This window comes from Podarcis raffonei, chromosome 9, assembly GCF_027172205.1.
Source record: "Podarcis raffonei isolate rPodRaf1 chromosome 9, rPodRaf1.pri, whole genome shotgun sequence".
NCBI lineage: Eukaryota > Metazoa > Chordata > Lepidosauria > Squamata > Lacertidae > Podarcis > Podarcis raffonei.
Genome location: NC_070610.1, coordinates 79,909,127 through 79,925,168, shown reverse-complemented (window position 1 = coordinate 79,925,168; position 16,042 = coordinate 79,909,127). Strand labels below are relative to the sequence as shown.

At 48.0% G+C, this 16,042-nt stretch overlaps 1 protein-coding gene and 1 long non-coding RNA gene across 4 annotated transcripts in view; one reads left to right on the top strand and one right to left on the bottom strand.

Moving 5' to 3' along the window:
* Positions 1–16,042, bottom strand: part of LOC128420616 (uncharacterized) — a 393,346-nt gene that overhangs the window by 91,026 nt on the left and 286,278 nt on the right. The gene's annotated exons all lie outside the window — the stretch shown is intronic.
* EXOC6B (exocyst complex component 6B) overlaps positions 1,415–16,042 on the top strand; it is a 208,320-nt gene continuing 193,692 nt past the window's right edge. For all 3 annotated transcript variants that reach the window (XM_053402250.1, XM_053402249.1, XM_053402248.1), the window contains exon 1: positions 1,415–1,541. In XM_053402250.1, the coding sequence (XP_053258225.1) occupies positions 1,444–1,541 (98 nt within the window). In that variant the 5' untranslated portion in view covers positions 1,415–1,443. The remainder of the gene's footprint in view (positions 1,542–16,042) is intronic.

Here is a 16,042-nt window from a genome sequence, read left to right as displayed (position 1 = left end):
GCTTTCGTGTGCATGCACACTTCTTCAGATACCTGAAAGCTTATACCAGAACAAACTTAGTTGCTCTATAAGGTGCTACTGGACAGTTTATTTTATTTTATTTTTTTATTTTGACTGCCTCAGACCAACACGGCTACGTACCTGGAGCTATGCATTTCTATTCAGCGTAGGATTTCAACAGATTTATGTACACCATTTTCATTCTATCAATTGGGTTATTTTCCTGGGTCTCCCCCCTGTGTTTTTTTGGAGGTTCTTGCTTTTATCTGCCAGTCAGGGAAGAAGGCGGGGTATAGAAACAGATCGTCATCATCATCATCTTTGGCTTGTTACGGAAAAATCTAGGTGTGAGGCTGCTCAGTCACCCAGCTGGTCGGGCAGAGCCCGCGGGTCCCTGCGGAATAAAGGAAGGAGTCCAGCCACCAACCGGAGCCAATAGCTGTAGACCAAAGTTTATTGCGCAACAGGTTCAAAGAGGAATTTTGAACCCCGAGGATGGGGTGACCAGGACTTTTAAAACTTTCCCACCATATCCCAGAATACAGTTCATGCAGCATCATTGCTACATCCCTGACATGTCACAAAAGGGGAGGGGTAGACAGGGGTTACACTAGTTACACCTTGGCAAACATGTCCAGACAAGTCCTTGGTACAAGATTAGCATAAGCAGACATGGGAGGGCAAGACTCAGGTATAAGATTAGCATAGGCAATCACCTCTGAAGTCCCACCACCCAAAAGTACAATAGAACTTCCTTTGCATATCTGGACCCCTTGGCAAGTCTGGTGATGGGATTTGGCTTCCCTTGGAGAACAATGAGCCCAGCAATTGTCACCTCTGGGCATTTCCTGGAGTCCCTTTTCAAGGGGAAAATAGCTTTGGAATGGGGGGAACTGGGAAAGGAGATGATTTTATATTATTTTTAAAGCTAGGTAACTTCCCTGAGCTGTCAAGTCGAAAGGATACATTCAGGCATAATATTTGTAATATTTAACTTTAAAGATGTGCCCCCCCCGTAACTTCCTAACAGGCTGAAGGGTGGTTTATAAATCATGAATAAAGGAATGAAGGGCATTCCTGCCCCGGGCTGCCTGCCCCTCATCCAGCTCCTATCCTCTCTATCCGGAGCAGCCGCCACAAAACCCGCTTCTGCCCCGCGGCGTCCGCACGGCGCCCACAGCTGAGCCGCCGCGAGGCGCCTCCTGGCCAGCAGGCGCCGCTAATGCTTCGCCCCAGCGACGCCTCGGCCTAGAGCGGCCGGCGACGTCCCGCGGAAGCGCAGCGCCTCGCTCCTCCGGCTCCGCCTCCCTTGAGGACTACACTTCCCGGCAGGCCTGGCGCGGCGTCGGGGCGGGGCGTGCGGCGCCGTTGCCATTGCTACGGCCGGGAGGGGGGCGCGGCCTAGGCGGGCCGGGCTGGGCGGAGGGAGCGGCTGGCGGCGGGATGGCGGAGCCGGAGAGCCCCGAGACGGCGGCCGAGCACGAGCGGATCCTGCGCGAGGTGGACAGCACCGACACGGCCTGCCTGGGGCCCACCCTCAGGTGCCTGCCCCGCCCCCACCCCACCCCCCAGGGGGAGGGCTCGGTCGCCATGGCAACCTCTCCAGCCCCCTCCCCCTCGCTGGACCAGGCCGGGGAGGAAGACCCCCCCTCGCTCCCAGGACCCCCTTCCCCTGTGGGGGTGGGATTCCGAGGGGCCCCCTTCTCCCCCCCATCATCATCATCACCCCCGCCCCCCCCCCGAGGGCCAGCCTCATCCCCCCCCCTGGCGGGGCTGGAAACAGGAGGGGTCGGGGAGGAGGGGGCTTTTGGAGTCTCTTTTGGGGTCGCCCCCCCCCCGCTGCTTCTCTCTCTCTCTTTCTCCCCCTGGATTTCCTGCTTCCTGGGTCTCCTCTGACATCAGAGGCAGTTCTCCTCCAGAAAAGAACCTGCCTGCTGGATCAGGCCCAAAGCCCCCCTTTGGCCCTCACCCTCTTCTCACGGCGGGTGCCAGTCTGGGTGCCCGGGACAGGAAGACCCAAGGGGGAGCTGGGAGCCCCCCTCGCTTTGGGGTTCCCTGCTGCTAAGTTTCGGAGGCATCCTTCAAACCACTCCTGCCCTGACCCCCGCATTGCAGCGGGTTGGGCTAGATGACCCTTGGGATCCCTTCCAGCCATATGGCTCTGTCATTCTGTTGCCTTTCCGTGCCCCATCCGTAACTCTGTAGCAAGCCGCGTGGAAACATCGCTGGCAGATACTTGAAGATGCCTCTCGTGTCACCGCTCAGTCTCTTCTTTCCAGGCTAAACACCCCTCACTCCCTCAACCGTTCCTCATCAGGTGTGTTGTTGGACTTCCAACCGCCTTCAGCCCCAGTCTGCACGGCTTGTTGTCAGGGATGATGGGAGTTGGAGCCCATCAGCATCCACAGGGCCCCCACGGGTTGGCCCCCGCCGAGTAGCCAAGACCTTAACCAGGGAATCCTGCAGTCTGCTTCAGGGCCAGTGGAAGGAGGTACCACTTTGCCCTCTGACCATGATGGGCGGTTCCTGACTTCTCCACATTAACCTTCCTTTCCCACATTACAGAGTTTATTCCGTTTATACCCCAGTTCTAATGCTTATGTGGGGCTCCCAGGCAGTTTTCCATCCAGGCCCTGATCAGAGCAGGACCTGCTTAGCTCCATCCCATACCCTGGGACCAATGATCTGAGATGGGATATCTAGACACTGCCATTCCCTTTTACCCCACAGCTGTGGAGCAAAAGAACTGTGCACCTGCTTCTTTTCCCCTGCCATTGCGCTTGTGCCTTTGCTTGCAGCAACCTCTGGAGTGGGGAGAATTTTAAAACTGGAATTTGCTCCCACAGGAGGCAGTGATGGGCGCTGACTTGGATAGTTCTGAAAAGGGTCTAGAGAAATTCATAGAGGAGTGGCTGCTGGTCAGGATGGTCACCTTCTGCCTCCAGGACACCAGGAGAGGACATTTGTTTCTTACTGGTAGACTTCCCAAAGACGTCTGCTTGGTCAGCCACTGTGGCCATCAGGTTGTTGGCCTTTCGTCTGGTCCAGTCGCACTCTTCTTAAGGCTCTAAAATGGTATCCGTTTGTGCTTTTTGTTGCTTGCTGAGGGTTTTGAGAGCCCATGTGCTGCGTGTTAATTTTTCAAAACTTTTCAAGCGCCTGTGTTTTTAAAGAAAACTTCAGACGGTTGGACTTAGTCAGTGACATGTTTTAGATGGGTTTCGCTCTGAAATACTCTCTGTGTAATTGTGTGTGTCTAGCAGGAAGAGGGACACTGTGCTTGGTGCTTTGTCCTGTGGATCTTACCTGTGCGGAGAGTCTTTGAGCTGCCTTAGATGTCCTGTTTTCTTTCCAGAAGGCCCTTCGGCATAGGTAAAACTGCGGAAACCCGTATGTAAATTGTGCTGCACGAAGGAGCTTATCACGTAGCAAAGGTTTAGCTTTGAAGTTGGCTTTCTGTTGGCTTCCCTTCCGCTGTGTTGGAGGGTGTGCCAGCCTGCCTGCCTGCGTTTTTGTTCCTGGCTGGCTCGATTTATGAGAGGAAGTAAATGCCAGTAGATTCAAATGTCAGCAGAGTCCTGGAGATGACTGTATGGAAGAGGCAGGTGTTAAAATCTGGGTGTGTTCCGAATGCTCTCACTTTTCCAGTGCCCCTTCATCTTTTCACCTGCCTTCCTTCACTTTCTGCGGCTCCACAACCAAAGGAAGATGTCCGGTGTGAGTCTCTGTCCTCCCTGGTCACTCCATCGATGCTTTCCTCACTTTAGTCAAGAGGATCCCAGTCCTGGAGAGGTTGTCTTAATCCTGTAATCGCAGCAATGGATGAACTCGGGAGCAAGTCCCCGGCTGCCTCCGTTCCTTTGAGGACCCTGCTAGTTGCCTAGTGAATCAGTTCCAAGGAGTTGCTCTTATCGGAACAAGGGATCTCTGTTGTCCTTGGAAGACTCGGACAAGAACCACACTTTAATCTTCCGTCACGTTCAGTCACGGAAGTAATTACTTCACATTTTACTTGGTCATAGCATCTGATAATGGTATATTGATTGGTGTTGTGTTTCCAAATTTTCTCTTAATTTAATCATCCTTTCATTTGGAACGGTGTCTTTTTCTGTGCAGTGACAGGCAGCTGGCATGGTATGATGAAGAAGGCAATCTGAATTGTAAGTCGCCTCCTCAAAGCTCTGTGCAGCCATTAATTTGCTGGTTACCTCCCCTCCCAGTATCTTAAAGGGTTATTGAGACAGTGGCTGTGAAACATTTTATTATTCTCATTTAAGCGTGTAAATATGAAATCATAACTTGATTATCCTTTCTGTCTAATCCTATTGGTTTCTGGCTGTTTGGCTGCCTTTCTGCTTTATGTAAGATGCCTCACCAAGCGCTAACGGATGACAGTAGGTGCTTCTGTGCAGCTGAGTCGTTCTTCTGCCCCAGAGCTCTTTTCCCACACAAGAATGTCTCCTTCCTGCTTTCTCTTGCCCAGGAAACAGAAAGGGGCCCCCTCGAGTGGCATAGGCAATGTGAGACTCCCAGGTGGGAAAGTGACATTTTACATCACAGTGTATATCTGTGTAATGCAGAGGTAGTGAATGCCCAGAGGCCTGGTGAGCACTCCTCTCGCCAGCAAATGTTCGGCTCTTGCACCAGGCAGCCCCCACCAAGGTTTCTTTAAAATTGACATGGTGCTGGAATAGACAGGGAGGTTTAAATGCTTCTACCCTGTCTAGTGCCGGATGGGGATGCAAATTGCCCCCACCGCTGATCATCAGATGGACCATAATAATAATAATAATAATAATAATAATAATAATAATTATTCATTTGATGAGTGTGGAGGGGGCAATAATGTCTCCCTTCTCAGCTGACCTACACAGACCAGCTGCGGAGAGGGAGGCTGCCCTAGTGTACGCATCCAGGTGTGCACGTGTGTCAAAATCGGCCCCACACTCCAGCAGCATGTGGCCCCAGAGAGGAGGCCAGGAGATTCAGCTGATGCCTCCTGGAGATGGTTTTTGTGAAAACACTGGACATTAGCATTTCATGGACATTGTGAGCAGTATTCCCAGAGGGGAGTCTCATTAAACTATACAGCGCTGGATTCCTGACTTTGTTTGTAGCGTAACAAGGCGGGGTGGGTACCTGAGGTTTCCTTCAGGGCTTCAAGGGAGGAGGAGAGAGGATGAAGGCATGAGGCAGTAGAGGGCAGGCAGAAACTGTAGCAGAAAAATGCAAACGGGTCTTAAATGCCTTGGTCTTCATCTGGATATTCCTTTCTAGAGGGAGATGGCTGAGGGATAAAATCAGTTTCCAATTCCTTGGTACCACCCTCAAAGCATTAACCCCCACCCCACCCCACAGACCTGGAGTATAACCTTGTTCACCTCCTTTTCAGCTTTTCCTTTGTGCTGCTGAAATACAGGCTTTGGGCAGTAATTGCGCTTTCCCCTCCGCTAGTATCGGAGTCCCTTCCCAAGCATCTGAAGGAACTGTGGTCCCTGGAACTGCCCTGTCCCTTAGAACTGGGAGGTGATGTGGGAGGAGAGGGACTTCTCTGTGGTGGCACCCCAGTTAGGGAATGCCTTCCCCTGGGAAGTGCACCTGGCAGGGACATTTTGGGACCTGCCTGCTAGCATTAGTTTCTCTAGCTGCAAGGAGTTGTCTTGGTCTATAAAGTGTTTTAGGATTGATATTCGGTTGATGTTCAGTGTATTTTTACCTGCTTTGTTTTTATTGATTTGTAATCTGCCCTGAGATCATAAGATGAAGAATGGTATAAAAGTACACTAAGTAAATAAAAGTAAATAATGATTTCAAGATGCAGCCATCCCGGTTGTTGTTGCTGAGCTGGAGAAGGGAGACAGGAGTGACCCAGGGTTCTGCCAAGAGCGCTGCAACACTGAGCTGGGGTCAGTTGCTTCCTCCCACCTCCCATGTGCTTGAGGCATTCGTACCAGCATAGTTTGGCTGTCATATTTCAGGCCTGGCATGCGCATTCCCATCTCATTTCTGAGACGTTATCTTGTGTCGGACTGTTTTATTTTTAAGTGCCCACTACTTAAGTCTGCTTGTTGCAACTCCTTCCAAAGTATTTATATAATGTGCTGCTGTTCTTTGATAACGGGCAAACACAGCGCTGGGAGATCAGGTGCCAGGCACTCCTTGCAAATCTTTCTAGAGTGGATTCTAGAATCTACAAGTTGCTCTTGGAGCCGTTTTTTGTGTGTGATGCAGAATTTCAAGCACTCTCAGAGCTAATTTTGAGGCCAGAGTTCACGGGTCCAGTTACGCTGCTGTGTGGTGGTATCAGTCAATGCTTCTGTTCTTTGTTCTCTCAGATATTTCCCTGTGGTTCTTGTGATGCTTGCTTCCCTTCTCTGCCTAGGGAGTGCAGCTGCCAGCTCCTCTCTCCTCTTCCAAGATGCAAACAAAACCACAGCTGGGGAGGCAGCCGATGCTATTGCTTCTGCTGCACTGCTTGGGACCTTCAGTCTTGCCCAAGGAGGATGACCTGATTTGGGGAGCTTTCTGGGTTGCCTTTCAGCAAAACTCAGTTAGACCCATCTCTGCCAGTTATTGTGGGTGGGTGGGAATTCAGTAGGGTTGGGACAAAATTGACTCACCTGCTCACTTAAAGCTTGGGCATTTGAAACTTTTTGCCTGTATCATATATTTTTTGCATGATTGTTCCTGTATTCACATCCTCTACATAACTCAAGGGACACGGGTGGCGCTGTGGGTTAAACCACAGAGCCTAGGACTTGCCGATCAGAAGGTTGGCGGTTCGAATCCCCGTGATGGGGTGAGCTCCCGTTGCTCTGTCCCTGCTCCTGCCAACTTAGCAGTTCGAGAGCATGTCAAAGTACAAGTAGATGAATAGGTACCGCTCCGGCGGGAAGGTAAATGGCGTTTCCGTGCGCTGCTCTGGTTCGCCAGAAGCGGCTTAGTCATGCTGGCCACATGACCCGGAAGCTGTACGCTGGCTCCCTTGGCCAGTAAAGTGAGATGAGCGCTGCAACCCCAGAGTCATCCGCGACTGGACCTAATGGTCGGGATCCCTTTACCTTTACATAACTCAAACTGGGCCCCACCGAGCCATGGTGTGGAGCAAAAACACCGGGGAGGTTGTTCACTTGCCTCCTCCTGCTCTCAAAGCACTGCTCCTGAGAGGCAATGCTGGGGCTCCCCCTTCCCTTTCTGAATGGAACTGGAGAATTCTAGGGTAGTGGAGGAGACCAGGAGGTCAGATGCACCACCATCTGGCTCTTCCCTGTGGAGGATCTGCCTGCAGAGGGGTTTGGGCAGGGTGGCTCTAGCAGACGGGCTCACCAGCTGTTCTCAGCGAAGAGGCAGCTTCTTCCAAGGGGTGGGGTGGGGGAGGTGGTCCTTTTTCAGGGTGTTCCCTTGGGGCTTCTCAGATTATCACAATGGAACCTTCTGAGTGTCCCAAGGGTGGAAATCTGCGAAAAAGCTTTTCTCACCTTTGCAAGTGCATTTGGGAAGGACCCTTTGCTCGACGGCTCTTCGCTCAACACTCTCTTCCCTTCAAGAGTAAATTGCAGACTTATTATGAATGAAGAGGGAAATCCTGTGCGCACTTATCTAGGAGTAAGTCTGGTTAAGCAAAGTGGCTCTCACCTGTGGGTCAGCATGGATGGGATTTCAGGTACAGTTGTACGTATGTGGTTCTGTTGGGCTTGCACTTGTTGTCATTTTCCTATTTCTCTGTATGGCTTTGAGAATAGTGGTGTCTTAGTTTTGCATTTAGAAAGACAGGGAGAAGTTACTGATTGGTCTGCCATACAGGGCTGTAATGACTTGAGAGGATGAGCTGGAAAGCTACAGATAGTTCGCATATTATGCTCTATGGAGTTAATCATCGTTCTGTATTTGTCAAAAGCTATAAATAATTACTCCAGGTCATATAAAGGTGAGTTCAGCCATCTGAATCCGAGTGGTCTCCATGTATTTTGGACTACAACTCCCATCATCCTTGACTATTGGCCATGCTGGCTGGGGCTGATGGGAGTTGTAGTCCAAAATATCTGGAGGGTAAATGACTATGTTTGTCCAGGCTCTGTGGCTGAGAGTGAGTGGGTACATGGAAGAGTTGTTCATGGCCTTAAATGTGTTCAGCCTCCGAGGGTCTTCTGGTGGTTCCCTCACTGTGAGAAGTGAGGTTACAGGGAACCAGGCAGAGGGCCTTCTCGGTGGTGGTGCCCGCCCTGTGGAACGCCCTCCCAGCAGACATCTGAAAGCAGCCCTGTATTGGGTAGTTTTTAATGTCTGACATATTATTATTATGTTTTTATATGTACAGGAGGCCTCCCAGAGTGGTTGGGGAGACCCAGTCAGATGGGCGGGGTATAAATAATCAATTTATTATTATTATTATTATTATTATTATTATTATTATTATTATTATTATTATTATTAAACTTGTGTGTGTCACTATTTGGCCTGCGTCTGTAAAGTGGGAATACCAGTGACTGGATGAATGAGCCAAGCTCTGTGAAACACCAAGTGCTATTAGAAGATACTACTTTGTGGGTAAAGGAAACCTTTGTCACCTGCATTTAGGTGCCATAGTGGGTAGCAGCAACACAGCTGCTTGACATTTTGTTGAAAGCTTTCAGATGTACTCTTTGCAGATGAAAGGCAGCTATTAACCTTTCAGGTCAGTAGGTGGTGTCAATGAGGAGTCGAGCTGAGACATTCTTAAGAACTACCTATCAAGCAAACTGATGAAGCAGATCTTTCATAAGTTAAGTAAGTCGTTTCTGAAGCCTCCTAAACTAGTCTGTTTGGGACAGGGAACAGCACTGGAAGCCCCGAAGACGGAGGGCTTAAAATCCCAAAGACATTGTGTGTGGATGTTGTTTCGTGCGGAAGAAGTGTGCAGCAGGGATACCAAAAACTGTGGCTTGCTGTGGCCAATCTTGTTAATAAATATACTAAGAAAAAAGCACACCAAGAACTCAGGCCAATATAAGTTTCAAAAGTGGGAGTGGTCCCTACTCACAAATCAATAGTCAATTGTAACAAAAACTATTCCATTCAAAATTATGTCTTCTGACAAGGATTACAAACTCAAATAGAGATTATAGTGTTCAACCCGGAACTTGAAACCAGCCTGTTCATTCATGAATTCCTTTACTTGAAGTGCATATTTACAGATATTGCAATTTCCGCATCTATGAAACTAAGATCTTCACATCAAATCAAATCTTGCTATGGACCCATGAATTTATCTCTGCTCGTAATCTCTTATCTTTAATACTGTAACAAATTATTGTGTTATACATATCTTTATGAGTTTGAGTTTGTAATCTCTGTTTGAGTTTATAATCCTTGTCAGAATACATGCTTTTGAACGGATTAGTTTTTGTTACAATTGACTACTGATTTGCGAGTAGGGACCACTCCCACTTTGCAAATTTATATTGGCCAAAGTGTGCTTTTTTCTTGCTGCGGCCAACGGCGGTGCTTTTGAGAGACTTGGAGCTGAAGCTGCAGAAAATGGGCCGTGTTGGGAAATGCAAGCGACGGAAGGATGACATCAGAAGAACCCATAGTCTCACTCGCGGTGACTCACTTGGTGTGGGAAGGGTGAATCCTCTAGCAGCACATCAGGCTTTGCTTGAGGAATAGGAGCCTCTGACACACAAGCCCTGCCCAGGCTGCCGAGCGACTGGCCTGCAGACAATGACTAAACAGAAGGCCGGAGGAGCTGGTCCTTGAGGGAGCTCAGATTACCCTGGCGTCCAGACAGTGCCATTCTGTGTGCGCTCCGGAGGAGAGCAAATGTTTGTGCAAATGTTTTCGGACAAGGGCTTCTTCAGCCAGGGGAGTTGCCGGCCGCTGACCCAATGGAACTGGCGGGGAATTAGCCCTCCTGCCAGGGGAAGCAAAATGCCGGTGTTCTAGCCGGCTGGCTTACGCCTTCCTTGGCTTTCCCCCTGTAAGGCTCATTAGAGGCCTCAGAGCTTCTGCAGAAGTTCTTGGGGGCCTGGTTTGTTCATCAGTGTGGGGACTGCATTACTCAGGAGATGGGGGAATGGAGTTAGCACAGCATTCTGTCCTCATAAACTGACCTGGAAGCTAAGCGCTAAAAAGGGCCCTGTGTTTAAGGGTGTTGTATTAATTTAAGACGTCCTGAACAACTTGTGTCCAGGGCACCTCAGAGACCAGCTGGACCCTTACACCCCAACGGCTCCCTCCCTGGGATCATCCACAGCAGCACCACTGGCCACCCCCTGAATAGGCAAGGATCATTTGGCAGCAACAAGAAACCAAGCCTGCGTGTCATCAACCCAGTTCTGCGGGATGCTCTGCCAAGAGAGATTCAGTAGGCGCCTTCTGCTCTAACCTTCAAGCGCCGGCTGAAAACCTTTCTAGGCTGCCAAGTTTATGCTGGCAATTAAGAAAACACCCTTCTGCAATAGTTAGTTGATCTCTGATTTTAAAATGATTAAAAATGGGTTTATGTATGATTTTTTTATTAAAAAAATAAGTAAATAGCAGTATATATATATATTTATAAATATATACAAACTTCACAGTCTGGGAAAAGGTTAAGCATTTGAATTTTTGTCATCCTTGTGTGGCTGGGTGGCAGGTTCTGCATGTTGGATGTCCCTTGCCTTCCTAGGTGTGGCCGGCTGCCATAATCTCTAGGCGCAATTCAGGTTGTGTTGTGTGTTAGCATTTTTTAACAGTTGAGTGCAAAAGGCTGGGTTCAGCTGCTGGAGGGTTTCTGCAACTGGGTCATTCTGTATCAAGTGACCCAACTTTTTTACCCCATGGCATCCAGTTTTCTGGATATTTTGTACATGTGCTGAATTATCAAAAGAGCAGTGGCTCTTTCTCTTTCTTGTTTTTGTAAACTGCTTACTGGCAATACCATAGTCTTGCTATTAAGTGGTACAGTATATAAATAAATGGCAGCCATGGCTCTCTTCTGTAAAGGTCTCTCCTGTTTCCCTTGGTTGATGCATTAAGCTTTAGCAGAGGAGTTGGGAGCGAAAACAAGATGCAACTTAGAAGTGGAAATGAGCAAGCTCTAATTAGGTTAGTTATTCCTACAGGGAATCTCAGAGAAATGAGTCTCCTTGATGAAATCATGCAGGTGCTGCTTGAATGGAGGGCAAAACATTCCCTGTGGAAGGGCAGGAACATGCAGGCCTTGGCTGTGGGTCTTGTTAGCACACCCTACACCTTGATCCTTCAGGGATCCTTACAGAGGGGGGTTATTCCTAACGGGTTCATGAGTCCTGAGAATGCATTCTTGCTCAGTAGATTTCAAGCACATCATGGGACCCTGTGCGACTAGAGTCGGACCACCCTTGTAGGACAGCCGGGTTGGCTTCTTCACTTGGTGATATGGAGTTCTCTCATCTGGTAGTGGAATGTCATGTCTGAAGGCCTCACTCTCCCTTAATGGCTTAGCATTTTTATTAGGGTTGATTGGGAGTGTCTCCACCCCCATCGTCTAGCCAGGACACTGAGGTCCAGCTCCGAGGGCCTTCTGGCGGTTCCCTCCCTGCAAGAAGTGAGGTCACAGGGAACCAGGCAGAGGGCCTTCTCGGTGGTGGTGCCTGGCCTGTGGAACTCCCTTCCGATGTCAAGGAAATGAACAACTATATGACCTTTAGAAGACATCTGAAGGCAGCCCTCTATGGGAAAGTTTTCAATGTTTGATGTTTTATTGCCTTTTTATATTTTGCTGGAAGCCACCCAGAATGGCTGGAGCAACCCAGTCAATGGGTGGCATATAAATAATATTTTTTTAATTATTATTTGTCTTCCGCCCCCGCCCTACTGGACATGCCCCTTGCAGGCCCTGATTCCATGTTTACGTGTAAGCGGCAAAGAGGACTACCTTAACAACAACAAAAAAGAAATGCTGTTTTATTTAAAAGTCGTGCATGTGTGTGAGCTTCTGGCCCCCTCTGCAAGTTAAACCAGCTCCTTTGGGGCGGTGAAAAAGTTGCCGAGCTTTTTGGGGATTTTTACAACATTTTTCTTTAAAAATCGCTCTGGTTGCCATCCGCGTTCAGGAAAACTCTACCACTTATACGCATGTGCTGCTTTCGGTGGCCGTAGCCTAATGGCATTCAGGAGACTGACTCCTTTTTTACTTGGCTGTGAAGCTGCAGAGTTAAATGGCGGTGCTGCTTTTGGCCTTTTCTTTCCTGAGCTTGACAGTCTCTGTGTGCAGACAGGACTAGACTAGGTATCCTTCACTTTTGTGACTTTCAGTGGTTAATTTCCAAACAAGACGTGTCAAGCTTGTCATGACACGATGACTTCTATCTCGGGAGGAGAATTCTAGATCTTCAAGACCTGGTCGGGGCGGTTTCATGTGGGAGGTAAAGGCTCAAAAGCATGTGCTCTTTTATAAAAAAAAATACTCTGTATGTTCGGGGCTTAAACCCTTGTGTTGAAACCCGGTTCTGGGTTGAGCTATGGCAGAGAATGAGCGCTGGTTGGTTGTGGGGTTGCTTAACAACTTTGTAAAAACTGGGCAAGGTTTCTCTTATCTCTAAATAGGTTCTGAAATGCGTAATTATGGAAACACTCACTCCATTGCAGGATGCTGGCTTTGACTAGGTTGCTTCCTATATTTTTCTTTTAAATATGTAAGAAACCCTGAGGGTGTGCACATCACTCTTTTGCATCAACTCTTTGCATCCCTTAGGGTGCAGAGTCACAGGCGAGATTTCAGAGCTTGTCTGGCCCCCAGCAAAACAAACAAACAAAAAAAACAACCTTGCAGAACAATTAGGGTTTTTTGCAGGAGGCATGTTTCAGGCATTACGTGGAAGGAACCAAGAAGGGGTGAAAACTCCGGCTAGAGAGCTTCTTCCACTTGCTCCGGAAGGGACTATCTGTCAGCCTGAGAGAAGCCTCCCGTTCTGTGTTTTGTAGTATTGTTCACTCTAATGTTTTAAAATTGTAAACTCCCTTGGCAGAAAGAAGTTGAACCATAAATGCATTAATGATAAATAAAGGTTGGCTTTTGAATTTGCAGTGCTGGTTTTTTAAAACATGTATAGAAATTCAAAAAATAATAATTAAATGTTTCACATGGAGTAACAGCATAAGGACGCAGCAAGACTTTCCCTTCCTGCTGGTACCTTTGGTTTCTTGAGGTGAACACTTTGGTGCTCAATTGCATCTGTGTTAAGGGCATGAACTGATTTTCTATGAGGCGCACTCTCTCTCCTGCCTCAGGGGTCATTTAAATCTATTTAAATCTCCTATCTCCTCCTGGAAATTGTTTCCTCTGGCAGTCAGGTGTCTTTCTCTGATTTTGCTCCATTGCATTCCTAGCCGCCAGCTGTAGGAACGGAGGAGGGTTGCCACACCCTTTGCTGGGGCTGTCAGGCATGGCCCATCTGTGAAGGGCAAAGAGCGGCCAAGGCCTTTCCTGTTTGTGCCAAGGTGGGCAGCCAGGAGTTGATGGGAAGCCCAATGCCCCTCTGGGTGGTAGCTCCAAACGCTCCTTGCCCCTCTTAAGTTGCGGGAGGCGTGCTTCTGATCCTACCACTACCAGGACCAAGGCAAGCTAGCGGGTTTGCATATTTCTTAAATATTTTAATACCACCTTCGACTGTGAGCTGCCTTGGGTCCCTATTAGGGAAAAAGGTGGGATGTTGTTGATGATTATGATAACAACAACAACAACAACAACAACAACAACAATAATAATAATAGAAAATTTCCAGGATGGTTTACAATAGGCTATAAAACGGCAGTAATCAACAAGGCAGTTGGCACCACTAAAAACAATTGCTGGAATAATGCGAAAATATATCCTGGAAAGTCTGTGAAGATATTAAAAAGGTGTCCCTTAATGTTGTGGGCTTCCCTTTGGCGCATCTTGTTGTCCACTGTAGGAAACAGGATGCTGGACTAGGTGGACCCCTTCTGTAGTCCAAGGTGGCCAATATGAAAACCATAAGCTGCAATAATAATAAAAAAATTAAACAAGAAGAGAGCTGGCAGGTAAAAGCAGTTGAAGATCTTTAAGTGAATTGCCCTAAAATTTACTGGCCTGTCATAATGTTATGTCCGTATCATTTCTGGCTGCTAGATGAGAGGTGGAACGAAGAAAGGTGATTCAGGACAGGTGATACTCTTAACAGGCTCTTTGCGCTTGCTGCTCAGGATCAGAATTAAATGTTAACAAAGCGGATCTGCCCTGAGTTTTACGATCCAACCACGCCAGACCTTGTCTTCCATCAAGACGATGTTCTTGCATGTATTCCTGGAATGGTCAGGGTGCATATGGTCTTTTCCTATGAAGCAGCGAGTCAACTGCTGGATTCCCTCCAGGGTATAAGTGTCTCTCTCTCTCCCCCCCCCCTCTTTCCTTGAGGGAGGAGGGGAACCGGGAACAAAGGACGGAAGCTGCCATGGAGCCCATCAGCCGCCTCAGGTGGTGGATGATGAAACTACATGGACATGGATTTGGAAGGGGTTTCCTGAATAGAAGACAGCGCTTTGTGGTGAATCACTGAGGTTTTATTACGTGATGCAAGGTGTCTGTAGAAAGATTCTGCTCCCAGAAAAGGAGATTTGCAGGAAGGGGGCAGGCAAGAATGGAGACAGGGCTGCCGTCAGAGAGAAGGTGGGGCTCGCTCCTATTTGCATTTCTGGTCTGATCAGAAATTGTTATACAGCCTGTGTTTTAATTGGCCGAATGGGCTGCGGTGTGTCTCCTATGCTACCTATACAGGAAGAAGCCTCTATCCTTTCCATTTTTTATTTTTGTTCAAAGGATGCTCATAATTACACCTTGATCTCCATAGCTTGGGGGTTATCTAACTGCTGCCCACCTGGACACTCCTCATTTTGCAGAAGGTTATATTTTTGAGTCTTCCAAGATGAATGCATCAGGAAACCGTGTGTCCATTTGTTCTTTTGAGTACAACAGGCTTAAAATGTACATCGGAACCCTGGGCTGCTGTGAGCAATTCACCAATTTCTGCCCAGCCCAGAGCTCCCAAACTTCTTTTTCCTCATGGGCCCACCACCCTTTGAACAGATTAATATTCACAACCACTGAATGTGCAATAGCAAGCTCTTAACACTTTTTAATTAGTTTTCCACTTATTTGCAGAACCTTAGAAAGGAATGCACAGCAGGTTTAAGGTATTTCCCTTCCTAACATGTATGTTGCAACCTAACATGGCCAGGAGTAACCGTCAGTGTTAAAAAGATGACACCCCCCCCCCCGAGAGAAGAATATGAACAGTATGCATACAGTCATATGGCGGGAGCCATGTAGTTGAATGCCAATATATGGCATTCAGAGACAGGCAGAGAGTCACAGGGGTGCCTGGAGTGCCAAGACCCCCCCAGGCCTCACAAGTGGGATGTGAAGTGGGGGTTAGGATGGGGAGAGAGACAGGGCCGTCTTTAGCATATGCGCCGCTGGGGTGCAAAGATCCGCCCAGCATCCCCAAATTTAGTTTAGCCCCCAAATTAACTTCTTTTATGCTTATGTCAGACACCACATTTACGTCTTATCTCTTGTTTACAGAAGAAGGGAGGAAAAAGAAACACTCTTTTATTTGCTCATTTATTTGCAATGCACTTATACTTAAGTATACAACACCACCACAAATAATAATAATAATAATAATAATAATAATAATAATAATAATAATAAATTTTATTTATACCCCACCCTCCCCGGCCAGAGCCGGGCTCAGGGCGGCTAACAACAGTAAAATTACAGTAAAAACATAATAGGGGAAAAAATCCAATTTAAAATACAGGTTAAAATGCAAATTAAAATGCAGCCTCATCAAAATCATGAGGGAAACATAAGGGTCAGACTGAGTCCAAACCAAAGGCCAGGCGGAACAGCTCTGTCTTGCAGGCCCTGCGGAAGGATGTCAAGTCCCGCAGGGACTTATAATACTTATAAGTATTGTTTAGGCACCTACTTAGGAGAAACATCAGTCGTGTCAAAGGTGCCGCTGACCCCTCTGCCGCATAGCAGCTCAATACAATAAGTAACATAATATTTTGA